Source organism: Rattus rattus, chromosome 1 (genome assembly GCF_011064425.1).
Source record: "Rattus rattus isolate New Zealand chromosome 1, Rrattus_CSIRO_v1, whole genome shotgun sequence".
NCBI classification, from domain to species: Eukaryota; Metazoa; Chordata; class Mammalia; order Rodentia; family Muridae; genus Rattus; species Rattus rattus.
Genome location: NC_046154.1, coordinates 200,454,784 through 200,482,466, shown reverse-complemented (window position 1 = coordinate 200,482,466; position 27,683 = coordinate 200,454,784). Strand labels below are relative to the sequence as shown.

Here is a 27,683-nt window from a genome sequence, read left to right as displayed (position 1 = left end):
TTAATCCTCAGACAGCCTTGATCACACAGTCCATTTTTCCTTCCCTCCGTCTCCCCACCCCTGTTCTTGGATGAGACCGTTATTTCTACAGCATTATCATAATGCCTGTAATTATTTACTTAAGCTGAGATTTATTGTGAGATCCTTCAGGTCAGGTGCCTAACTCTGGTCCCCTGGCGCCTAGCTTGTGTTCAGTCGGTACTAAGGACTAATGTCGCCAACTAAGAGAAGAGTCTAAGCCTCTCTCCGGTCTTTACATCTCTCAGTGTAAACACTCTGGCCATCGGATACCCCTTTGCCAGAATCACTTTGATAAATCAGGACCCCAGCTTTTGGAAATTATTTGAAGGAGCCAGGAAAAGTAAACCCAGCCGAACGAAGTCTAGCAACATCTTAAATGTGACAGACTCCTAGCACACCACTTTGCCCCCTGACATCCTAGAACCTGAGCAGGGACAAGAGAGGCCTGAGAGTGTTTAAGATGTCCTCCCTGCCTCGACGGTAGAGTTTCATCCTCTTAGATTTTCAACAGGCAGGCCCTTCACAATCCAACGTTCAGTTTTCCTCATGGAGTACAGTGTCTTGGATTCTATTAGGGTGATATCCAACTCTAGACTTCGACCAAGGTGGACACCCAGCCTCCCGGGCGAGCTCAGAGCGGGGGAGGGGCCAGAGCCAGGACAGGGAAGAGATCGTCCCAGGAACTCCTTCCCCTCGGGCGACAGAGCCCGGCCTTGCCTAAATCCTCAGGACCTGCAGCACAGGTTCTCCTTGCAAGCAAGGTCTGGGCTCGCAGTGGGCGGGGGCGCGGCTCCGGGTGCGCGTGTAGCCGCGGCCGCCAGGGGGCAGCAGCGGCCAGTGGGCGGCGGAGAAAGAGCCGAGGCGCCGGCGACCGAGGCAGCGGAGGACCCTCGCGGCGCCGGCTCCAGATCCAGATCCGCCAACTCCGCCGGGCTGGCCGGGCGCGTCCGAGCCTCGCCGCCGCCGCCGCCCTTCGGGTCCCGCCGATCGCACCCGCGTGGGAACCGCCATCCCTTCGGCCTGCCGGGCGTCGGCAGCGGCGGCAGCATCCCAGCCCCGGGCGCCGGCAGGAAGGGAGGCGGCGGCGGCCGGCGGGGCGCGACCCCCGCGCGGGTCTCAACAATGGTGCGCGGCGATCGCGCGATCCCCGCGTCCGCCCCGCGGCCGTAGAGGAAGCGGCCGGGAGACGCCCCCCGCCCCCCACTCGCCCGACTTTGCACGGCCGGCCTCGCGGGCTGGGGCTCCCGCTCGCCAGCGCCCAGGGCGGCTCAGCCCAGAGCATGGTGCCGGCGCCCGGCTCGCTCTAATCGCTCCTCTCCCTCCTCCTCCTCTCGCTCCTCCCGTCCCTCCTGTCCCTCCCGCGGGTGCTGCCTCTGGCTTCTCTGCGAGAGGGAGTACAACTCTCTGCTCCTCCACGGAGACTGGACGGTGACCACCCGACAAGAACTTGCCCATTGAAAGCAAGCCCGGAACAGCCGGAGAATGTCCACCCCGAGCAGATTCAAGAAGGACAAAGAGATCATAGCCGAGTATGAAAGTCAAGTCAAAGGTAAGGGTGGGAGCGGCCGCCTCGCTCCTTTTGTGTGCTTGCTTGTCATTGTGCTCCTGGAGTTCCGTGTGTAACTTGGTGTCTGCGTGGGCGGATGGTGGGTAGGGGACAGTTCTGCTCCTGGCTGAGCCCCCAGGGCCTCCTCTAAGCCAGTCCTAACCTGATCGGACCCACCGGTACAGGCTACCAGGTGGCTTCCCCAGGCTGGAGCTCCTGTCTCCCAACAGGCTGGAACTTAATCACCTTCAGCTGGCGATTTACTTGGGGCAGGAAGGCAGCGCCCAGAGTTCCTGCCCAGTTGTCATATCATCACCATCCTTTTTATGGGAAATCATTGTCACAGCATCCCCCCACCCCCCACCCCCACGGAGTCATTTTGTAAAGTGTATGAATACTCAGTGGTCGAGCGTTTCATTGAGTGAAGGCTGTTTCAGACATGCACGCTTTCCCCCGGTTAATTTAGTAGGGCGAGTCTTGCTTTTGTAAAAGAGCTCTCTCCAAGCCCTGGCAGTTAAACCTCCAGCGACTACTGGAATCTGACTCCTCCTTGGAATCCGGTGCCATCCTTCACACTCACGGGAGAATATTGCTTTATCATTTGCTGGGGAGCACTTGCATATGAAATGAAGGCTTGAATATATGAGTAAGTAGTTTCAGTCCCTTCACATAGTCAACTAATGGAGGCGACCTCATTAAGGCTGATTAAGCCTTTTTTTTTTTAACTTTTTGTGTTTCGTACTTTAAAAATATTGGTTTTTTTTTCCCTCCAATTCAAGTGTTTTGTTTTGCACGGGAGTGTTTGATAAACATCTATGAGTGCTGCCCCGCCCCCACCCCCCTGTGTGGTCTCCGCATTTCCTGATGAAGACAATGGATGGGTGTGAGGATCGCTGGCGTTCAGTGGTGCATTTAATGCAAAGTTCACATAGATTGCTATATGGACACCTGCACTTACAGAGAGTTTTGTGACAGGGCTGCTGAGCTGACATGGACAGTGAGTGCTTGCCTTAGGGAAGCCTGGAGCCTTGGTGGGTGTCCTTTTGTGTGGTGAAGTTGTGAAAATCCCTGGAGTCCTGTAGAGGACTTGGGGCTGGGGAATCCTGGGTCACCTGAGCAGGAGGGTGACTCAAGACCAAGTCCCAGCAAACTCCACTGGAGTTCAGGCTGACCTTTATAGGGGAGTTAGGCTGAGCATTTGTTGAATCTCAGTTTTCTTTCTGCCTGTCATGTTCATACTTCTAGGAACTCCTAACGTGGGTTATATTAGCAGAGAAGTTATTATATCCTTAGGTCAGGTAAACTTTCTAATGAGGATAACATGTTTTTCTCCAATGTATGGCCCCAAACCATTCACAGGCAAGGACTCCTGATGACAACCACCATATCCCTGTGCACGTTGTCCACATAGAAGTGACAATCTGGCTGTCTTAACTGCTTGGAGCACCTCCTGGCATTCATTTTCAAAAAGGTCTCCTGATATAGGTGTCTCACTGTAAGCCATTTGCCTGTAATTGGGTCCTTATTTGAAAAAGGACAGGACTCGCAGGGACGAAAGGTTTGAATATTATCTTAATTTCCTTAGGGTATAAGTTCTGTAATATGAGTATACGCCATCTTTATTCATTAAAGATGAAACGAATGGGGTTTGTTAGAACGTATCTATCAAATCCAAAATTAAGGAAGAATTGTGCACCTGGTGTAAGCTATTTCTGAAACAATTCAGTCCACAAAAAGTGGACTTAGTCCCTTCCACTGCCCACACCCAGTTCTTAAGTTTAGGACTTCAGTAAACCTGCCTTTCCCTGCTTGCCCTTACCCTGTGGCCAGACTTTAAAACACATGCGCACGCGCGTGCACACACACACACACACACACACACACACACACACACACACACACACACGGTAGGGGGGTGTCGGGGACTAGGATCTCTCTATTCATATGCAAACATGGGAATTGGCCATTTTAATTCAGTGAGGTCAAACCCAATCAAGATACACCCAGGAGTTCACTTGGGCCTGGCACAACCTAGAGAGAGAGAAAGTACAGCTCAGGGTGTGTAAATCCAGCTGTCCTGTGCAGTGAAGCTGGCCTGAGACCAGCTCTGGTTCCTAACGGGATCACTACCTTGCTCCCTCCTGGACGGCTGTGTAGTAGTAGCCTTGCTCGGGCCAGGCCAGCATTTAGATGTGTAGTTTTAGAATAACCTACTCTTTTGATTCCAGCTAGCTACTTCATCTGATACTGAACAAAAGAAGCCCACCTTTCCTGTGGCTGGAGGGAAAGCCTGGCTTTGTTGGATGCATTATGTGTGCTCCCAATGAATGAATAAAGCCACATGTGTGAATTCTACATGGCTGGGGCCACGGAATGGGTGATTCTGAACCATTCCTATAAGAGGTGATTTTTTTTTTCCGCCTTCCAACTTAAAGCCCAACACTCTGTGGGTATTGTTCTTTCTTGCTGTCTCCCATTTCCCTGATAACAATTGCAGTTACCTCAGAATTCCTGGGATAGCATGTTGATCTGACAATATAACTCAAGACCGAAGATTTTGATCTCTGGCTGCCTGCAAAGGTGTGAGAACAAGACTACCTGGGGCTGTCGTCAGTCTCCGGTTATAGTGGGTCATTTCATGTGTGAGGCCATAACTCCATTTAGTTCCATGATTCACATTGGATAGGTCTCTCCCCCCCCCCATGTAGTTTTTCTTATCTAAGATGAATTTAGATTTTTCTCAGTCCCCAGGGTCTTTGATCAAATTGAAGATGTCTTGAAAATTCCTATTAATTGCTTCACAAAATGTTCAAGCTTTTCACATTTTTTTTCCTTTGCTGACCTGGTGTGGATGGAATCTTCTTTGCCTTTAATTTTGTCTCCATAGCAAACCAATTGAATTCTTGGGAAATTAAATTAGAACTGAATGAATAGTATAGAAAAATAAAACCATGGTCAGATCCATATAGAAGAGATCTGTAAGATGAAGCAGGAGCGATCCAAATAGGTGTGGACCAGTTTAGTCAGGGACAAACCGTACCACTCATGCTGCACGTGTTAACCTGGAGTAGAGTCGGGTCACGTCATGCATGTTAGTTAGCGTCTCAGACACAGGATCAAGAGAGCACTGGAGAGGCTGAGGCAGGAGAATGGGTTTGAAGTCAGCCTGACAGCATACTGAGAAAGGAAATAAGAAATGGCAAGGAGGAAGGAGGGGGAAGGAAAGAAGGAAAGAGGAAGGAGGAAGGAAGAAGAAAAAACAAGGAAGGAGAAAGGAAGAAAGAAAAGAGGAAGGAAGGAGGAAATAAAGAGGGAGAGAGGAAGGAAGGAAGCGGAAGGAAGGAAGGGAGGAGGAAAGAAAAAGGAAGGAAGGAGGAGGGAAGAAGGAAGAAGAAAGGGAGGAGAAAGGGAAAAGAAGGAATCCAGAGAAACCATCATTTTATGGGCCATTAAGAAGTACCCATCTGGGTCTGAGATTCTGAACAGTGTCCACTTGTTCTGTTCTCTGGAAAATGAGCAGTAAGGGATTGGGCTGGGAAACAGGAGCTGCGTGGGTTATCTGAGGATCCCAGTGAGCAATCTGGGTAATTCTGTAGAGAAAAGATGGGGAGCCCCTCCCTGAAAACCCGGAGCAATAAGAGATGCGTTTTACAAGGTGAAGTGAGCGGCATACGTCGGCTTTAAATAGCGCGCATTCGGTGTTCCGCATGGACAGCTGTTACTTGCAGTGTGTCCTAGGTTGGTAACCTCCCCCTGACCCACACATTCCTCTACGTGAGGCATGTACAGGAAGCACCAGAAAAATGTGTCATCTCTCCCCAGTCTGCTACCTGAGATACACGAAGTACGTTTCAGTACCACATGGAACATAGGGAAACAGCAGTTTCAGACTAGGTGTCTCCATGTCAAGCCAGAGCCTTTTAGAAAATTTTACTTTATATCCCGATATCGGCTCCCCAGCTCCTCCCAGCACCCCTTCACACAATTCCTCCTCCCATTATCCTTCCCCTTCTCCTCTGAGAAGGGCAGCCACCCAGCACCCCACCCAACCAACCGACCCCTCCCCTAACCTTACGCACATCAAGGCACTGCAAGACTAGGTGCATCCTCCCAACTGAGGCCACACAAGGCGGGCCAGTTAGGGGAACCGGACCCACAGACAACAGATCCAGGGACAGCTCCTGCTCCACTTGTTGGGGGGCCTGCATGAAGACCAGGCTGTACTTCTGTTACATCCGTGTGAGGTGCTGAGGTCCAAACCATGTTTGCTTTTGGTTTGGTGGTTCAGTCTCAGGGAGCCCCCAGTGGCCCATGTTAGTTGACTCTGTTGGTCTTTCTGTGGTGTTCCTATCATCTTCCGGGCCCTCAACTCTTCCCCCAACTCTTGTATAAGACTCCTGGAGCTCCATCTAATGTTTGGCTGTGGGTCTCCGAATCCCATCCATTTCTGTTGACTGCTGGATGGAGCTTCTCAGAAGACAGTTATGTCAGTGTCATTCTCTGCTGGCTATGCCCAGGGCAGAACAGACTGGGAAGGGATTGGTGGGGCAGGGTTCCAGGCTGTCTTTTTTGTGGGTTCATGCAGGCCTCTGTGGAGAGGTGGATGCATTTGGGGGTCCTGCAAGACTCCTCAGGACTGAAAGGCAAGCCCAAAGCTAGACAATGGTAGTCAGGGGACTGCATACAACTCACCTCTCCACGCCATGGTCTTTAAGAGGAAAGTTAAGAAATGTTCTCACGTTCCTCACGTGCTTATAGAATCTGCTGTCACCATATAACCTGGAATGGGAGCTAAAAGTTTATGGTTGGAGGGACTTCAAGCATTGTCTTGACCAACCCGGTCATTTATATGATGTAGGGAGGCCTCATAGCAGATATATAATTGTATGATTACCTAGAATGTCATGGAGGCTCGAATCAGGGTCCACCTCGCCTGAGGAGTGGTGGCTTGCCTTCAGGTTTCTCTCAGAGATGGAGGCGGAATACTTATCCACTGAGAATTCCTCCACTAAAGGACTCACGGTTGAATGAAAAAAAAAGGATAAACAACTTGTCATTAAATTATCTCTAACTGGGTTTTTCTTTTCCTTCTCTTCAACAAGATCATCTGAAGGGGCAGCAGGACTTGGTGGCCTTGTGATCAAGGACAACAGCCTGGTGACTGTGTATCCTCACTTTGCTTGCTGTCCTGTTGGCACTGATTTTAGCTACTGCAAGGAGCTCGTTTACCTGGATAATGTTCATAACTACAAAATGCATTGAGGAACAGTTCTAGAGACAGTTTTGGTCAAAGCATGTCCTTCTGCATGACAAGGAAGGTCAGGGTCCTCTTTAGCCAGGAAATCCAGCTCCAACCATCTCTGCTCCATTGCTCCCTCCTGGGTTGACCAGAAGGAGCCGCAGGGTTTGAGCCCACAGACAGGATTCAGAACTGGTTGTGTCAGACCTCAGATTCTTATTTTCTTCTTCTTCTTCTTCCTCTTCCTCTTCTCGTTTTATTAGCGACAGGCTGGCCTTCCTGTAAGTGAGGATGACTTTCCTCTCTTGACCTTCCTACCTTCACCTCCCAGCTGCTGAGGTTACTGGTCTAATTGCCTGGTTCATGCTACCTAGTTGCTACATTTAAAAAAATAAATAAACTATGTTTCTAATCTGTTAGGTTTTGATAGTTTGAGGGCAGACATTGGGATGATAGGTGATTATGGGAAGTCATTGTTACTTCTGGATGTATAGTTACTTTCTAATTTATTGACAACCTACATGGGCCACCCTGTTGCCATCTCTTGGGAAGAGATGGGGCACAATACTTAAGTGCAGGCTTTGGTGTTAGCTTGATGCCTTGCTACTAATTACACATGTGACATCAAAGGTGCAATTTCTTCATCCACAAGACATGGGTAATAATAGTAAGACCTTTGTCATGCTGCCATGGGGCGGTTTGTGGGAAACATTTTGCACAGGCTTGGCACATAATACATGCTCAATAAATGTTAGTCATTATATAATTATTCCATTTGTGTCTCAACCACCTCCTGTTATATTCTGATTTAGATAAGTCTTTTGAAATCCAGATGCCTAATCTCCAATCTTCCTACCTGAATAAATGTGTGTAGGGTGGATCTTGAATCAGCCACAGAAAGTCTAGGGGCCTTAGATGTAGGGGCCTTAGATGTAGGGACCTTAGACTGGAATGTGTTTCTGGGTGAAGTTGAAAATAGGAATTCTATGGGCATGATGAAAGACATGTCCCAAACTCTTTATCAAGGTTCATTTATTTTTATATGTGTGCATGTGTGTGCTTGTATTGAGTTTATGTGTGTCATGTCTGTGTAGGTTCCTGCAGAGGTCAGAAGGGGGAGTTAGATACCCTGGAGCTGGGGTCACAGGCCATCCACTGTGGGTGCTGGAAACTGAACCTGAGTCCTGTGTAAGAGCAGTAAACATAGTACTTTAAAAAACAAATTTATTTAATTTTAATTTCATTTCATTTTATGTTAGTGTACTGTTTTGCCTGCATGTGTCTTTGTGTCATGTGTGCAGTGCCTGACATTGCCAGAAGAGGGCACTGAATCCTCAGGAACCTGAGTTGCAGATGCTTGTTAGTGGCCCTGTGGGTGCTGGGAAACTAGCCCGGGTCCTCTGTAAGAACCATGAGTGCTCTGAACCCCTAATCTCCCTCTCTCTACACCCACACCCACTGGTTGTAAGGTGGACTTTGTTCTTTCATTCAAGTACAAGGTACTAAGTCTAAACTGTTTTTTCTGAGACTGGGTGACCTTGTTGGCTTAGGAGTTTGTTTTAGGCTTTCTCTGTTTTCGTATGCTGATGCTACATGGAAAATAAAACCATAGACCACTCCCCGAGTTTATCTGCAAGTTAAAGCATTCTTATGATGTCAGTAAAGTCACTGCTTTAACTCCATAGTGTTAGAGACAGGGCCTCACTGTAGCCTAGGCTGGCCTTGAACTTGCTCTGTGCCATACATGGCTTGGAACCAGGTTATACATTCAAGTGCACAACCACATCCAACTACTTTCATAGCACTCTCTCTCTCTGTCTCTGTCTGTCTGTCTGTCTCTCTACACACATAATACATATACATATGATATATAATATATATATATAATTTATATATTTTTATATATAACATATAATCTATATATAAATTTAAGTTTAAATACATATATATTTATAAATTTAAAATATAATTCATAAAAATATATAAATCAATTTAGAAACGAGAATTTAATTTAGTGCCAATTTGCTTCTAATTCCCATGAAACAACTTAATTGTTTATCTGTCTCCCCCACTCCCTTAGAGCAGAGTATAAGATAAAAATTCATCTATAGTGATCATTCACAATTATTTATAGTGATAAATGGTGATCATTCACAATTAGCTAGTATCCCCCACCAAGTATGGCCACAACATTAAGTAGAACTTCTTTAGATCGTCTGGGAATAGTGTCAGTGTCTTCACAGTGAGTAAAGACTGAGTGAGTTTCTTTGGGGAAAGGTTGGCTAGCTTGTACACGTGGAGCCCTTATGTAGTTGTTGACAATGGTTTTTGAATGATATTTATTACATCGTGAATTAGAATTGAAAAGTAAAGATCTGAAAAGCGACGGTGATGTTAATTATACACGATCATAACCAGAGCTGACATTATTGGATGTTCAGAGTGTATGGCTGCTATTGTGACCTCCTCGTTACAATGGGCAGGAAGGTATGTCCTTGTTAGGTCTGGCTCTTCTTCCTGTTTCTGATCCTGCTACACATGGCTCTTAGCGAGCTTTGAGACTTACTGCTGGAATCTCACGTTCAGCCTCACTCTCCTGCAGGATGAGGGTAGGCAAAGGAAATCCAAGCGAAGTTGCTCTGGTGATAGTCGAACTTGTCCACAGGCCATTTCACGCCTGCGTAGTTGGAACTCAGGGATACATTGTAGCATTTCCTCATGTTGGGTTTGCTCTCAGGAGCTGGCGGGAGAGAGGGCAGGCTGGGTGCATACTCTCCCTTTTCTTCCTCTCTTCCCTTCATCTGAAGAAAAAAAAGACATGGAGGTTACAGAACATAATTTGTAGTTAAGGAAATACCGAGTAAGCCGAGCCGTGAATTCCAGATGTTGCCAGCGTCTTAGAAACTTCCATGCTTGCCTCTTTGGGGACACAGCTCTCTTCTTCCCACTCTTAGCCAACAGTTTAGAATGTACTATTAATCATTTGCTTTCTTTAAAGGTTCACTATACTTTAGGGGTTTCTTTTTTCTATCTTTGATGTATGATATGTTGATATATGAAGAATATGGAGCTGTTTGAGTATGTACTGGGTTTTTAATGGTATTGAGAAATTATTAAAATTTAAAAGTGGAATAATATAAATTCAGCCTAACAACTCTTTTATCTTTTAAAGATACATGCTGTGGTATTTATGGTTGAAATGATGGTATTTGGTGCTTTGTTGTTGTTGTTGTTGTTGTTGTTGTTGTTGTTTTATAGCCATGGAGAGGCAGGAAGTAGGCTGAAATCTGGCTAAAATAAGATTTGACCATGAACTGATAATTACTGTGTATATGATGCCTGTGTGTATTTGTGTGTAATTGTAATTTTCCTAATATGAAATTTAAAGATGGCTAAGGTTGTAGGTCAGTGTCAAAGTGTTTCTCTGTTCTGGACAAGGATGTAGTTTTCATCTCTTGCATTGGAAAGAATCAGCCTATATTCTTAGGGCTTTTAAATTTGATATTTGCAGTTTTGCAGTCCTGAATAACATCACATACCAAATGCCCTAGTGTCTGTTAGACTTCTGGTATTTACGTTACGTGGAGGATGGGACTTCCACATACATTATGAAAAGCACATAGAATTGACCAATATAATTAGCTAATATAAGCTAAAGCACAGTCTACACTGTTAGGATAAGGAGAAAGAAAGCTGGCCGTGGTGACACTCAACACTCAGAGGCAGAGGCAGACAGAACTCTGTGAGTTTGAGGCCAGCATGGTCTACATAGCAAGTTTCAGGACAGCCAGAGCTATCTCAAAACAAAAGGAGACCCCCCCACAAACCTAAATAGTCTACTATTAGAATACTTCTAATAATAACAGTAATAATATTAATAGTAATGATAATAATGATCAGTGACTGGAAATATAGACTTTCTATTATTTGTAGTATTATTATCATTATTATTGTGATTTTGAGACAGCCTCACGGTAGCTCAGGATGGCCTAGAACTCACTCAGTAGCCCAAGCTGGTCTTGGACTCACAACAGTCTTCCTCTTCCTCCTTAGGCCTTTATAATGCTGAGCTTAGAATTGTACTATCACCACGCCTTGAATGCCTCACTAAAAGTCTCTTCCTGCTCATCTAACTGTGGAGGTGTGCGTCCAGGCCGCCAGGATCCCTTTGCTCCAAAATATTATTCAGACTTCCTCTACTTTGTAGTGCTACCAGGGCCTCAAGGATTGAATATGGCTGCCTGTCTTGAATTTGTTTGTATTCTGGCTTGTGACAAGGGAAAAGCAGGCACGGGGTTTTGAAATCCAAAAGCTCTTGGGACATATAAATTCCACTGATGTAACTGGTAAGACACCAATGAGTCACATGACCACACATTGCTGCAAAGGAGGCTGGGAAATGTAGTCAACCCTCATAGCTAGGCATAGTACAGTGAGTGACCTGAAAGGAGAGAACAGACACAAGTGTGTGACTTTGCCCCTTAATGATTTGTGAGTTTATATTTTTAGTGCATTCTTTGTGGTCTATTGTGTGTTATATTGCAGACATAATTCTCTTAGTTTATCGCTTACGTTTTGACATTTGAAAATATTATCACTTGACAAACTGAAGTGATTTTGATTTGTTCGTGTCTATCAAATGTTTTTGTTTATGCTGTTGAGGCAGGGTCTTACTCTACAGACTCAGCTGCCCTAGAACTCAGTATGTCACCAGTCTGGCCTCAAAGTTACAGTGATCTTTGTGCCTCTACCTCTTCCTCTTCTACAGAATATAGCCCTGCCCAAAGCACCTAATATAGTTACTTATGTTGATATTCAAGTAATTTTTCCCTTCTCTGAAGTCAAAGAGACATTAACTGTCATCGTTGTTTTCCCAAATGTTCCTGGTTTGACTTTGGATATAGAAGTTTTTTGTTCGTGGTTTTGAGACAAGCCCTGGATGTCCTGGAACTCACTATGTAGATCAGGCTAGCCTTGAGCTCACAGAGATCTGCCTGCCTCGGCCTCCCTAATACTGGGGATTAAGGCATGGCCATCACATCCCACAAAGATGGAAGCTTTTAATTAAGCGTATATTTATTTTTGGCATTGTGGATATTAGGATACATTTGTAGGTTGTAAAAACAACTACAACTTTATTAATTTCTTAAATAGGCATTTTTTAAGGACTTATCCTTTCTATTTTTAAAAATTATGTGTATGCACGCGTACATGTGTGTGTGAAGGTTTGATGATTTGAGAGCTGAGTGAACTAACACTAAACAGAGTAACAGCAAGAAAGAATAAACAGGAGCCAAGCACATTCAGCACGAGACCAGAGGACCTAGGTGCTGAACCCTACCTGAGGTGAACAAAGGGGTGGGGCTTGGGCTTCTAGGGCAAGGGAGATGTTGGCAGAGCACAGGGCGATGCACACAAGGACAGTTGCAGTGCATGTGATGCCTGTGACTGTTCCTTCCTGGACCAGTCAGACTCCTCTCTCTGCTCCCTGTGAATGGGCCTAACTAGTCAGCAAAGGGAGTGTCTGAGGGAGGAGCTCTTTAATACTCAGGCTATTAAAGCACTTACATTTCCCTCACAGGTATGAATTTCTATTCCTTCTGGGCTTATCCTATGTCAGTAGAGGTCTGTTGTTTCTCTGAATAGCCATCTTGAAGTTTGCCAAGAAAGGTAGTTGGGTGGGGGGTTGGAGGTGACATATTAAAGCATTCAGCCTCCTACGAATACAGATTTGGGTAAATCAGAAAGTACGTTCTTTTCTCTGCAAAGATAACTACTATGACTGTTTTGGAATCTACCGTTCCAAATCACGTTGTTTTATTTATTTATTTATTTATTATTTATTTATTTATTTATTACTTATTTATAGACCAGGTCTCACAATCCAAATCACATCATTTGTTTTATTTACAGATCAGGTGTTTGTTTATAGACTGGGTCTCACATTGTATTCCAGGCTGTCCTTGAACTCACAACACAGCACACTCACCGTAAGCCTTCTGCCTCAGCCTCCATCAAGTGCCAGGACTGCAGGCACGTGCTTTCACAGCTGGCTTGAATTATATGTATACTGTATTTGTGGTGGCTTGAATGAGAAAGGCCCCCATAGGCTTATGTGTTTGAATACTTAGTCTCCTAGTGAGTGGAACTGTTGGGGAAGGATTAGGAGGTGTGGCCTTGTTGACCGAGGCGTGTCAGTGGGGATGGCCTTTGGTCCCAGACTCATACTCTCCCTTCCACCTTTGTGTTAGACGTGAGCTCTCGGTTACTATTTCAGCGCCAGGCCTTCCTGCTTGCCACCACGATTATACTGTGACAGAACTAACTTTCTGAAACCATAAGCAACCCCCTAGTTAAATGCTGCTTCATTTAAAAGTCGCCTTACCCATGGTCTTTCATTGCAGGGGTAGAAGAGTAATTAAGACGTATTAAATAGGATCATTTTCAGGCTACTGAACATCAATGCTCCTTGCGCTTGTCTCTTTTCTTCTCAAGACTATAGCATGGCTCCTGGCACCACTCCGACGCAGTCAGTAGTCCAGCACTGGCGAGCATGTTACTTGTTCCCAGTGTGTGGGAGGAGAAATTAAGTCATGACACCGAGTCCTTTACCCAGAAAGTCTTGCTCCAAATCCAGCATCGCTGAGGGATCTGACGCTCTAGTGCAAGTTCCCAGCATAAGGAACAGTTTCCTGGCCCATCTGTACCATCCTGCTTCTAATGGGATGGAGCTGGCCACCTTCCCGCCCGACTCTGCACTCCCCCCCCATCCCTGCACACAGACTTCCTGTAACAAGCCCGCACGCTTGTCAGTTGAGATCTTGGACGACCCATTTCCCCTTATGGGAGCTCCGCCTTTCGGTCTGAATATTGAGTGTGAGGAGCAGCTCTGTTTCCTGAGCTATTGTGAGACTGAGGTAAGGACAGTCGGAGCGGTGGAGTGAGCCCTGGGTTTTCAGTAATTCTCAAGAACAACCAGCTGCTGTGTTTACTCTCATCAGACGTTATGGTCCAAATGAGTGATAAGCCAGCCTCCTTCATCATGACCTACCCACCTCTAAGAAGTAGGTATTTGCATATATGTGTGTGTGTGTGTGTGTGTGTGTGTGTGTATGTGTGTTTAAAAGCAGGGTCTTACCATGTAGCCTGGCTGTCCAGAGAGACTGACCCACCTTTGCCGTCTCCATGTGGGCATTAAAACAATGTACCACTGAATCCGTTAAGTTACACATTTTTAAGAAACTTTGGTGGTTTTTTTGGTTTTTGTTTTTGCTTTTCTTACTATTTATTTTGTCCCGTTCACAGTGCTGGGGATGGGACCGTGGTCTTGAACATGCTCAGCTACTGTTCTGCCAGCTACATCTTGAGCCAGGGACCCACCCCTCTCTAAAGAACTTGGAATTACTTACTGGGGTTTAAACTTTACGAAGAAAACACTAAAGATGCAGATTTTAACCATCCCTCGGGAATATAATAGGACCCATTTAGCCATCAGCAGAAGCTACAGCGAGCCAAACTTCAAAGGGGTTGTTAATCTTTCTGTGACTTGTACCTGCAAGGGGACACACTTTTACAGCGGCCTGCAGGCCTGCATCATTATTAGCAGGGAGCCAGAAGCTAATGAATGTTATTTTCTCCGTGAGCGTATGACTGCGGCAACAGATAGAATCTCTACAAGAAGTCTCCTCTAGCTGCTCACTCATTAAGAGTTGCCAAAAATAAACCGCACGCCAGACAGACAGAGGGAACCTTTCGTCATGCCAAGTGTCCATCAAAGGCATAGTCTTTTCCTTTGCTTCTGGGTGGGGTGCACCTGCGAGGGGTCCTAGTGCTGCTCTGACAAGAACAGCATAGACCAAGTGACCCATGAGAAACAAATTCACTGACTCATGGTTTCAGAGCTAGGAAGCCCAGATGCGGGTCAGCATTTGATGGGAGCCTTCTTACCTGCTCTCCATGTGGTGGTGGTGGTGGTGGTGGTGGTGGTGGGGGGGTGGTGGTGGTGGTGGTGGTGGTGGTGGTGGTGGTGGTGGTGGTGGTGGTGGTGGTGGTGGTGGTGGTGGTGGTGGTGGTGGTGATGGTGGTGGTGGTGGTGGTGGTGGTGGTGGTGGTGGTGGTGGTGGTGGTAGAAACTGAGATAGGAGGAAGAGGAGGGAAGGGAGGGGAAGGGGATAGAATAAACAGGGACTTGTACACAGGCTGGAGAGTGAGGGTTAAATGTCACCTTTGTAAAGAAACTCATTCCACACCCTTGGGAGAATTCTGTCCTCATCCCCCAACCCCCTGTGGACCAGTTGTTAGCATTTTGTCTAAGCTCCACCCCACAGTTACCTGGCAATAGCCAGGTGTGCCTGACTCACTATAAAAGAGGCTGCTTGACTCCTCCTCTCTCTCTCCTGTTCTTGCCTTAAACACACTCTGTCCTCTCGTCCCCTTCCCCCTCTCTCCCTCCCCCTCCCCCACTTTCTCCCTGTGCTTATGGTGGCCAGCCTCTACTCCTCTCTCTCTCTCTCTCTCTCTCTCTCACTCTCTCTCTGCGCCTCTACTACCTTCTCAATTCCTCTCCCCATGCTCTGAATAAATTCTATTCTATACCATAGAATAGAGGCTGGTCCCTCACAGGGAAGGGTTGCCTTAGCATGGGCCCGGAGGCACCCCATACACCTTCACCCAACGTATTCCTTCTCTCTTTATCTTTTTTTTTTTTTTTAAGATTTTACTTATTTTATGTATGCCACACCAGAAGAGGGCATCAGATGCCAATCCAGATGGTTGTGGGCCATCATGTGGTTGCTGGGACTTGAACTCAGGACCTCTGGAAGAGTAGTCTGGTGCTCTTAACCACTGAGCCATCTCTCCAGCCCTCTCTGTATCTTTTTATAAAACGAATCACTAGTCACTTCTTAGAAGTCTAATGTTTGCATTTGGAGACAGGGAAGGAGTCTTTGCTTGGTTTTTTTTTTTGGGGGGGGGCTTTGCCTGGTGTCAGGACTTTGGGGTAGGCCTCTAAGTTCCCAGAAGTCTCCCAGTCCTGCTGTCCTGGTGAGTCCAGGACGATTACTTTGAGAACCTTTGCTATAAATATCAAAGTGATGGTACGATTTCCTTAAAGTAGTCAATTTATATTCCCCCTTTGTGTTCTCTGAATCCATACCTGCCCTGTAACAACCACTCTAGTTTTTGGAAGTCAGTGGTTCTCGACCTTCCTTAATGCACTTTTAATGCCTTTTAATGCACTTCTTCATGTGGTGACCCCCCAACAGTAAAACTATTTCATTGCTACTTTATAACTGTAATTTTGCTACTGTTGCGACTCGTGATGTAAATATCTGTTTTCTGATGGTCTTAGGAGACCCCTGTAAAAAGTCATCTGAAACCCTGGGGGTCGCGACCCACAGGTTGAGAACCACTGCCGCAAGGGCACACCGTGTCATGGCTGTTTGGTTTGGAATGCAGTGCCTCTCCTGGCTTCTTTCAAGCTTTACTTTCACCCCTCCACTCACATGCCTTGCTTCTTCTCATTGTGAAGATCCAGCCCGTAATCCGCGTATCCCTGGACACAGGCAAGAGAACACAGGCAGTGTGTCCTTTACGGACGGCTTGAGCGTCCGCTCCGTGGGACTCCGCCACCCCTTCACCTCCACCCAGGACTTTTTGTTATCCTGGATGTATTAGTACGTAAAACAGAAACACGGATCAAGCGATGATATCTTAGTCTATAAAAGGGATGCTCAGATCAAACGATGGCTCGTAGTAGTAAGTCATAGATCAGTCTTAGGAATGTGTACAGTTCTATCATCTGTTAATCAATGAGCTGGACAGGAATGCTGGTTTTCACACAGAATTAGAGCCTGCCGAATATTTTGATGCTCCGGGATATAGGACACCCGCAGTGTTTACCGGCGTGGATAGATATTTCTGTTTTATAATCACCAGTGCTGAGGTGGTTGCTTGGCATAAATATATCATACAAAATGGCACATGAGTGTTTGGGGCCATTGAAGCTGTTGGGAATTCTGTCCTTAGCCTAAACCAAAATTCATTTCATACTTTCTTTTGTGAAACACAAAGTCAAAAACTCAGACAGCAATTTTCGAACTCCCCACTCTCTTTAATGAGAATTTTTTTCAAATTGCCTACTTTTTGAAGATTTATATTTTTATTTTATGCCTATGAGCATTTGCCTGCGTATACGTATATGTATATATGCCCTGCTAGCTTGCTCCACGGAGGCCAGAGAGGGCATACGGCCTCTTGGAACTAGCGTTACAGACAGTTCTGGACTGTCCAGTGTTGGTTGTGGGAATTGAACCTGGGTCCTCTGCAAGAGCCGCAAGTGTTCTTAACCTCTGAGGCATCTCTCCAACCACCACAACAACACTGTCTGGAATCCGGCATCTCAAACAGCACAATCAGAAGCGGTACTTGTCTGATTCCCACGTACTGAGGAGGGACCATAGGAAGATATAGCTTTCTGTCATTAAACCGTTATGTTTGTATAGGAACAGCGATGGCCACCTCAGTTGATAGCTTACAATTGTCTGGAATCTGCACGGATGTGTATTAGGCAGTATTTGCTGGCGCTGTGTATGTTGTGTGTTCAGAATACACAGAAGGCAGCGGACAATGTCAGTGCTCACAGGAACGTACTGTATTCTTCACCATGCTCTGTTTTCAATGCATTTCACTCATTGCTTGTTCAGAAACCTCTGCTTGTTGCCAAATTTTCACGCTCCCCCCAACTCAGCTCTATAGCCTTCTTGGGGTCATGACCAGCAGTTTAAGAAGCTGGTTCTGCGCGTCTTTCTCCGTGTGCTCTGCTCGCCTGCTCTAACTGCCAGCTCTGAGGAGACTTGACACCAGACTTGAGAACAGCTCGAGCTAAGTGTTTTGTGGGCTATGGCTCATTGGAGGGGCGTTGTTCTAGAAATAGGCAATTTTATTTTATTTCACGAGAGCTCTTAACTTCATTTGCTTTTCAAATCCTAGGTCCACGGCAATTCATGAAATTGCTTTAGCGATAATTACATGGGAATAGCAGCGTATATGAGGGCTAGCTCTCAAGTCTCAGAATAAGAAACATTTCAACAAAGGGATCTTTGAAAATTCTCAAGTCAGCTGGGCACAGTGGCATGCCTTTGGTCCCAGCTACTTAGGAGTCCTGAGACAGGGGATTTGCTTTAACTCTGGAATTCAAGACCAACCTGGATAACAGTGAGACTCTAACACACACACACACACACACACACACACACACACACGAAAGAGAAGACTGGGGGAGGGAAGGAAGAAAGGAGGGAGAGAGGGAGAGGGAGAGGCAGAGACAGACAGAGGCAGAGAGAGGGAGGAAGAGAGAGACAGAGGAAGAAAGAGAAAGACAGAGAGGAAGAGAGACAGAGAGGAAGAGAGACAGAGAGGAAGAGAGACAGAGAGGAAGAGAGATAGAGAGGGAGAGAGAGAAAGAGACAGAGACAGAGACAGAGAAGAAACTCACCAAGGACTGCATCCAGGAACACTCAAAAGCCAGACATGAACTCATGGTTCGCCTCCTCCTTCTACATGGCCAATTTCCAGTTGGAAGAAGTAGTAATTGTAACCCTTTCCCCTCCTCAATTTCAAATAAACACAGTCAAATTCCAGTCAATTAAGTGTGCTTATGACATAATGCCATTGTATTGTGAACTGGTCCAAAGTTCTTAGTTATGCTGCAGTGAGATGCCATCCACTCATTGCACTTCAGCCACAGTCCCTCACCTGCTTTACCAAAGTTAGGCTCCTGGAGGGCGTGGCTCGTCTGTGTTGATTACCCAGCCGCCCTGTGCTGGGTCAGTTCTAGGGTCCTCCCTAGATTATAGCAATATAATCACCTCTGACAGATGCAAAAGCCACCCAAGGCACCAGATTTGGTTTGAAGTATTTGTGCGGCGGTGTTTGTCGAGTGAAGAATTAGTAAAGAACCCTTTTCTGCTTCATGTCCTAGCTTTATCAATGAACGGGTAAGCAGATGGGCTATACAGCGTGTTACAAGGGTCTTGGAGTTACCGAGGGAGGGTTGTTCTGCTGGGGGAGTGTGCAGCACCCTTGAGGGAGAGACATCTGAGCTAACTTTGATGGATGAGTAGGTGTTCTCCTGAAAGCGGGGGAAGGGGGGCAATCCAGGTAAAGGAGAGGCTCCAGTGACTCCCGTGTATTTCCTTTTAGGGATCATCAGCTTAGCATTTTAAACGCATGAAGCTGAGGGAGGCATAGGAAGGCAGTACTGCAATAGCCAACAGTCACTGCATGTGTGCTCTGTGCCTGGAAGTCCAGGTGTCCTTCACACACACGCTTACGTCTCAGAAGAAATGCAAGAAAGGATGCACGCAGATCCTACTTTCCAAATGTGAACCTAATTGAGGAACATTTAATTTGCCAGAGGTAACATAGTGAGAGACCAACCATTGAGAGGCATATGCTGTACTCCAATGCCACAGAAGTGGTTTTGGTTTTGATGCGGTCGAGAGATGGTCGGGAGCCACTGAGAATGATGGAGTCGGATAGGACGGTGTACAGGATAGACTCAACTCTGTGCAGAGGGGGGCCGATTATAAAAGGTTTTTTTTATACTCTTCATTAGCATGTTGGAAGGTTCCTGGAATTACAGGGAAGGAAGAAGTGAAATCTCTGAGGTTTACAGATTGTAGCATGACCCAGTGCTGTGCTGGAACGACACCCTGATGTGTATGTGTGTACATGTGCACACATGTATGTGTGCAGGTAGAGGTCAGAGGTCAGCGCTGAATGCCATTTACCAGGAACACCACTTGTCTAATGTAAATGTGACAGTAGATCTCTCACTGGCCTGGGGCTTGCTGACTGGGCTAAGCTGGCTGGCCAGTTAGCCCTAGGGATCTTCCCTCCCAGTCTTTTCCACACTGAAGCTGCAAGGACTGGCCACTGTGTCTTACCCTTTATGTGAGTCAGGGAGTTAGACTCAGTCCTTATTCCTGCAAAGTAAACCTTTTATTGACTGAGCCATCTTCCCAACAAAGAACAAAGTATGATGTGTTTTTATTCTTTATCTTAAACTTTTTGGGCACTCTGTGTGTGCGTGTGTGTGCGTGTGTGTGTGTGTGTGTGTGTGTGTGTGTGTGTGTGTGTGTGTGTGTAATATAAAAGAAATACAGAGCTGGTTATGTAGCTCAGTGGTAGAGTACTTGTTTAGTGTGTTCAATGTCCTGGGTTCAAGATCCAGTAGTGTATTAAATTTTAAAGAAAGAGACTAGTGTAGTCTAGATTAGCATACATACCTCACTTACTAATAGAAAGACATACAGAAACCATTTCTTCTTGATGTAACATGAGCTGGGTTACCATGGCATGTTGGTGCCCAAGTGGCAAGGGTGGAGGTTGATTTTCTTTTTAGCTTTCGGTTGTCCCTTTGTGGAGTCATGTGATAGATGCGTATGTCTTTGGAATTAAACACCTGAAGAGGAAGGCTTCCTTGAATTGGAGCCTTCTTCATATTCTGTGAGGAAGGAAGGTAAGTTACTTTTGCCACTAAAAGCCTGCCATTTCGAGGGGCTCCACGTCTGAATAGATTCTCTTTGATTCTTGCAAACTGACATTCTAGTGTGTGTGTGTGTGTGTGTGTGTGTGTGTGTGTGTGTGTGTGTGTGTGTGTGTGTACTCTTCCAAACTGTGAGTTTTCAGAGGATCGGGAGGAATCCAGGCAGAGCTGTTCAGTGTTATGGGTACATGAAGCTAGTGTTTACAGCCAGTTACTAGTTAACTTGATGGAACGAAATGCTACCGGCTGCTGTATCCCATGAAATTTAGGGAATGTAGACTTACTAGTACATCTTGGGGATTTACTGCTATATCTTTGGTTTTCTGAGTCTGGGTCTCATGTAGTTCAGTCTGGTCTCAAGCTTGATATGTCTCATGTACCTGAGGCCGGACATGAACTCCTGATCCTCCTGCCTCAACCTCCAGCATGCCAGGATTATAGGTGTTCGCCAGCCACCACACCCAATTTACTGTTCTTTTAGCTAAATAAATAGCAGATAAAATATGTAAGTCCAAGAAAAAAGTTATTTTTTTCAAAAGCATACAGAACTGTATTGAGTAGCTTTCTTTACATGGAGGTACGGAGCATGAGAGAGGTGTGTTGTTACAGACAGTGGCCATTCTTCAGCCTTCCTAAGCAGTTTCCATAGAAAATGGCATATTTTCACTGTTCCAGAGCCTGTTGGTGTTATTGATTGATTGATTGATAATTGGTCAGATGTCCTGATCAATCTCGAGTATGCACATGGAATTCTAGCTGTGCAGCCAACCAACCTGGTGTGCACGTGTGTATGAGCATGTGTGTGTTGGATAGATACTTTTATATCTTGTTTAAATTTCTTCCAACGTCACATTTCTTTAAAGAAAATACCTTTCTCAATATCTCTTCTTTTTAATTTTACCCCCAATAAGACCAGTTGCTCTTTTTCTAGCAGCTCCTTGGCTTCAAGAGACATTGAGCTCACAAGAGCTCCAGGCCAGACACAGTATGGGTCTCTTCATTATGAAATCTGGCATTTCCCCAAAAAGCAGCAGCGAATCACTTGGGAATGATGGGTCATGGGTCTATCTCTTCCTCTTCCTCATGGTGGTTTTGTATCCATCTGTTATGATCAGCTCTTGGTAAGTTCTTCCTTCTGTCTGGCCTTAGTGACCATGTCTAATCACCACACTCTTGTTTGCCAAGGCACCGGCTTCCTATTTCCTTCTACCATATTAGCATTTTGGTTTTCAACACACAAGTAATCCGAGGAAGAAAGTCTTCCATGAGGGTTTGCACTCAAGAACTCCATTTTTTGTTCGTTTTCCTAGAAAAAAAAATGTCAGTTTGACACCGGAGATTTGCTAATATAAATCCTATTTAATGTAATTGAGCTGTCACCTTAAAACAACAACCATGTGATATTTTACCATGGCCAAGAGCTCTTGACCATACACAATGAGGTGCCAAATTGGGGAGGGGGAGGAATTTCACCATTCCTCATTAGGAGTGGAAGTAGAAGCTGATGGAGTCTTCGTGGAATTCCATTAGAACATTTGGAGAAGTCAGACCCACAGCTGGTGGGGTAGCTCAGTGGTAGAGCATGCCCTGAGCATGAGTGAGGCTCTGGATTCGAGTCTTCTATCCCAGCACACAGACTCTCCAAAGGAAGTAACAGAGGATGAATATAAGGATGCGTGTGTCACCCTGCTTACCGTAGTTTCTTTAAACCAAGGGAGTTATAAATATCAGTAAAATTGTAAACATTTATAAGTTATGAATACCAGAGTCAGGAAACCATCAAAACAGGCATGGTACATAGAAGTGTTAGAATATTATGGAGCTACTAAAACCCGTAATTTTCTAAATTATTAATTTTTTTTAGCTTTTTGAGAGCGGTTTTTCTGTGTAGCTCTGGCTGACCTAGAACTACCTCTGTGGAGCAGTCTGGCCTCGAACTCACAGACATTCACCTGCCTCTGCCTCCTGAGTGCTGGGATTAAAAGTGTGGCTGATAAATGTATACATCATTACATGGGGAGAAAATCCAGTGAATAACATAAAATACACACCCAAATATTGTAATCACTATTAATGGGAGAATATAATGGTCAATTAAAAAATGTTTATCAAGGGCTGGAGAGAAGACTCAGCGGTTAAGAGGACTGACTGCTCTTCCAGAGGGCCTGAGTTCAATTCCCAGCAACCACATACATGGTGGCTCACAACCATCTGTGATGGGATCTGATGCCCTCTTCTGGTGTGTCTTAGGAGAGCAGCAGTGTACTCAAATACATAAAACAAATAAGTAAATCTCAAAAAGAAATGTTTATCGAACACTCTCATAGTTTCTGAAACAAGTGTGTCCTACCATGTTAGTGAGTGTGAAATTCAATGTGCCAGACGTGACCCAGCCTCTGACTGACCTCTCAGATAGGTGTTTTACCTGTTGCCATAGCGCCATACTTTACAATAAGGAAGCCATTCTGAAAGCCACTCTAAACTGTAATTATTTGTGTAACTACTTTGTTTAACCCCTGCTCTCCATAGACTACGGTTCTTAAAGATCCCTATCTGCCGTACACACAGCAGCTTCGGTATTGAGCAGGGCACCAAGCAAATAGTAAGTGTTCAGTCAATATTTGTCTCAACCCACGAAGATCGGATTCCTTTCAGTTCCTTAGCAGGAAGGTGGCCAGTAAGAAAGCTACTGGGGCACTGCTGCTCCCGGGGGGGAATTTGTGCCTTCCATGGTGAATGGATGTAAAGAGATTTCATGGTGGTGTGTGTGTGTGTGTGTGTGTGTGTGTGTGTGTGTGTGTGTGTGTGTGTGTGTTTATGGTTTTTTTTTTTTTGGTATATTATGAGTACTGAAATTTAATTTTGTTAAGGTTGGAATTCTCAGGTTTTAGAATAAGAATACCATAAGACTATGTTGGAGGCACCCCCAGACACCCTGCTTTTAAAGTCAGGACTTTAAGCAAGAGTCTGCATACTTGTAGTCTACAAAGGTATTCGGGCAGGATGATAGAAGAACCCAAGGGTCTCTGAAAAGACGTGGACTCTGTGGTTGACTTTAAGCCTCCGCATTGTCTGAAGTTTCCTTGTGATTTCATCCAAAGGCTCTCTGATAACTGACATAGTACAAAGCTCAGTAGACGTTGCCAGCTGCTGTTTACAAAACCAAATGATAAAAATCCCCTGAATGAAAATAATGTGCTGACAGAAGTAGTTCTTGTTTAAAACACAATTCTCGTGTTTACTGTGTCTCCCCGACACAGCTTTGCAGAGTTAGTTTCAGTCACTGGGAAGTCGGGCAAAACATGCTTCTGGAAAGAAATGTGGGTGTATTTACACAGAAGCCACCATAAAGTTTTTGAAGAGCCTTTTAACGAAGGTCTCTCGCTTTATAGAGCGAAACGGGGAGGACATGGAAGGTATCCTTCCCCCATGCCCTCCCAAAGTACAAGAAATTTCAAGTGCAAAGTAAGAATGGGGAAGGCAGGGTCAGGAAGCCTTGGGCTGTGCACTCCATGAGACCCTCGCGTCCTCTTGATAGCCATCTGTGGCGTCTCAGAACAGGTTCGAACCATCCTAGGATAGAAGAGAATAATCAGGGGCTTGGAACCTGTGGTGGGAAGCAGTGTTCGGCAAAGCCCACGATCCTCCTGTAGATGAACATTAATCTTGTTTATCGGTCACTTGTGGTGCTATCTTTATTACAAAATTTGCATATTTATGCCCCCATAAATATAATTAATGGTAAAATTACAGTGTTTATGAAACTTGGCTTCTAAAAAGGATGCACCCCTTTGATGGAGAAGAATTATGTTTAAAGACCATGAGATTCCAGACACTTCTACCCGTTTACTCCTCTGACAAGAAGTAGGATGTATGAAAAAACAAACACAAAACTTCAAAGACAAATGTGATTTAGATAGTCTTTGTGCAAAACTATATCCCCAGCTGGATTGGTTAGCTTTTCAGGGCCAGGTACAATTTAACTACATCCTCAGAACAGCTCCCCTCATTTTGGTTGGCTGCACCCTTATCGGTTTGGTTAGGCTTTCTTCTCTTGTTTGACCCAAAACACAGACAAGAAGCACGTGCAAAAGAGTGAACCTCATCTGAGGAATTGCCTCCAGCAGATTGGCCACCCGGCACGTCTCTGAGGCATTTTTTTCAATTAACAGTTCATGGGGGTGGGGGTGGGGGCTGGAAAGGTGGCTCAGTGGTTAAGAACATCGACTGCTCTTCCAGAGTCCTGAGTTCAAATCTCAACAACCACATGGTGGCTCACAACCATCTGTAATGAGATTTGATGCCTTTTTCTATTGTGTCTGAAGACGGTGACCGTGTGCTTAAATATAATAAATAAATAAATCTTAAAAAAAAAGAAAACAGTTCATGTGGGAGAGTCTAGCCCCCAGTGGGTGGGTCACTCATGGTGAGGTGGACCTGGGTTTTATCAGAAAGCAGGCTCAGTAAGACAGTGAGATGTTCCTCTGTGGGATTACCTCTGCCTCAGCTTCCTGCCTTGGGTTTCCTGCCCTGGTTTCTCTGGGTGATGGTGTACTGCAACTTTAAGACATGAACCCTCCTCCCCAAGTTGTTTTGGTCAGTGTTTTATCCTGGCCACAGAAAACAAACTAATATATAGATGGTGTTGTTTTTTTTTTTTAATTTTATATGTATTTTATTGTTTGTATGCTTGCAAGTGTGGCGGTCAGAGGACAACTAAAGGGAGTCAGTTCTCTCCTTCCACCATGAGGGTTCCAAACTCAGGTCATCAGGCTTAGCAGCAAGTCCTGTTACCCCTGAGCAGCTGGCCAGTGCTGCTTGGCTATTTTATTATTATTATCATTATCATCATCATTATTATTATTATTATTATTATATCTTTGCTATTTGCTTATATATGAACCGTCTGGTTCAAACTGGCCCTTCTCAAAGGAAAGTAACATGTGTGAAAGTACCTTTTTAGTTTTGTAATCTGTACTTATTTGTGCGTATGTGTGCACGTTTGTGTGCGTGTGTGTGTGTGTGTGTGTGTGTGTGTGTGTGTGTGTGTTAGGAAAATTTGCCTTGCTGTTTTCTGTTTTGCAAATGTAAAGCCATGAAAAGCTATTAAAGGTATTTTCCTTCCCCTATTGGAAGGATTTAAATATACTTGCTTTCTCAGAGAATATATAATGTAATAGGAAAATACAGTTTCTATTAGACTGCCAAAAAAAAAAAAAAAAAGGGCCTGTAACTGAGATGTGTCTCAGTCATTATTTTTCCTCTCCCTGTCCTTTGTTAAATTGTACACAGGACTCATTCACGTAAGTAGGTTATGGGACAGGTGCAGCCTTGTTCTCAGAAGTAAGTGTACCTGTGACTTTCCCATCCTCTGGTTACTTCCTTTGGATTCCCTATAATATTGAAAAAGAAATAGTTCTTAAAAACTGGGTGTAGAGTTTTAAAAATAATTACCTTCTCTTTGAAGTCAATTCAGACAGACGGTTTCAGCTGATGACTTTTCAAATTCCCCTTGGAGGGTGAGCGTTGGGTCACTGTGTTGAAGCCAAGCCCTATTAGACAGTGGTCAGGGAAGGTTTGGTCATTCAGCTAAGGCCTCAGGGCCTCGCTGGCAATGTGTGGATAGGAGGCCAACTTGAAGGAGCCAGGGCCACTCACCAGGCCCCCTTTGGAAGTGGACAAGGAGGAGATCCGTAGACTCTCTGTCTTGCTGTAACAAGGTCAGAGATTTGCTTTGCCCGGTGCTCAGGCCTGAAGCCGCCCCACGATGGTCCATTGATAAGGCTGTCATGACTTCCATGGAAAGCAGGGGCCCACAAACTCTGTGAAGAGACAGAGCCAACACTTGAGGACTTGTGGGCTACTCTCTCTGTCCCAACTACTCAAACACCATTGTCAAGACCAGGAGCAGATGCTATGTAATTAGACGGCGGCCATGTTCTAGTAAGGCATATTTTTGTGGAAACAGACTCCAGCTTGCTGATCCCGGTACAGAACAGACCATGTCAGCATATCCCTTTAAAGCCAATGATAATTCTTATCCCCAGAGTCGTAACTCTGTTATTTGGTTCCTCTATTCATTTAAAGTACCGAAGTCAGCTCCTGAATCAGATGAACCCAATCAACTGTAGGTCTCAAAATTCCCAGGAGGCCTCTGGGCAGGCTGGCGTGCACCTGTGATCCCAGTGCTTGTGTGACTCAAATGTGAGGGTTGTTATGAATTGAAGACCAGCCTGGAGCACACCTTGGGAGACCAGCCTGGAGCACTGGGAGGGCTAGCCTGGAGCATGTGGGAAGACCAGCCTGGAGCACTGGGAGGGCTAGCCTGGAGCATGTGGGAAGACCAGCCTGGAGCACTGGGAGGGCTAGCCTGGAGCACGTGGGAAGACCAGCCTGGAGCACTGGGAGGGCTAGCCTGGAGCACATGCGAAGACCCTTTCTCAAGCTAAATAAAACAGAACAAAATAACCTGGAGTGAGAATCATCTTGATGTCTGTTTAAAAACACTTTATTGGATGTTTCCGTTCGTTTCTTTTGTTTTTAAAAAGTTAATTTAAATTATTTAGATAGGGCCTCATGTATCCCAGGCTATCGTGGAATTTTCTATGTCTTTGAGGATGACCTTGAACTTCTGATTCTCCTGCCTCCAATACCAGCTGGGATTACAGGTGTGATTTGTCTTGAGGGAGATCGACCCCAGAGCCTCATGCATGTTAGGTGACACACCCACCAGTCTTGTGTCTTATTTGTTTTAGAGGGGAAGATATAGTTCTATGTGCTTATATACTAAAAATTATTTTGAGCTGTGCCTTTTAGACTGTGGTGGACTTTTTTTGTAATTGTTAGTCTGATATTTCCATAAGCTATAGTAAACATTAATTAATACAAAATTATTACAACTTTTACAGTTGTAATTAATATGAATTTTATTATAAAAATTAATATTACAAAATTAATTACAAATTTAATCAACACAATTATTGTATTATTACAATTATTACAAATTAATACAAAAATTAAATGAGCAAAGATATTCAAGTACACAAACTCTTAGTTTTTTCCTAAAACACACATGCCCCCACCCCTCATCCCAGCAAGGTTTCTTTTTAAAAATATTTTTCATGGGGTTGGGGATTTAGCTCAGTGGTAGAGCGCTTGCCTAGCAAGTGCAAGGCCCTGGGTTCGGTCCTCAGCTCTGAAAAAAAAATATTTTTCATGACCTTTATTCATCTTATGTGTGTACATGTACACACATGGGGGTCAGAGGTCAGCTTGTAGGCACTGTTCCTCTCTTTTTTTTTTTTTTTTTTTTTTTGGTTTTTTTTTTT

The 27,683-nt window shown here is 45.1% G+C and overlaps 1 protein-coding gene across 2 annotated transcripts in view; it reads left to right on the top strand.

The window, feature by feature from the left end:
- The first annotated feature begins 1,493 nt into the window (after window positions 1-1,493).
- The window catches only part of Srgap1 (SLIT-ROBO Rho GTPase activating protein 1), a 265,489-nt gene continuing 239,299 nt past the window's right edge, over window positions 1,494-27,683 (top strand). For both annotated transcript variants that reach the window (XM_032913187.1, XM_032913180.1), the window contains exon 1: window positions 1,494-1,570. In XM_032913187.1, the coding sequence (XP_032769078.1) occupies window positions 1,504-1,570 (67 nt within the window). In that variant the 5' untranslated portion in view covers window positions 1,494-1,503. The remainder of the gene's footprint in view (window positions 1,571-27,683) is intronic.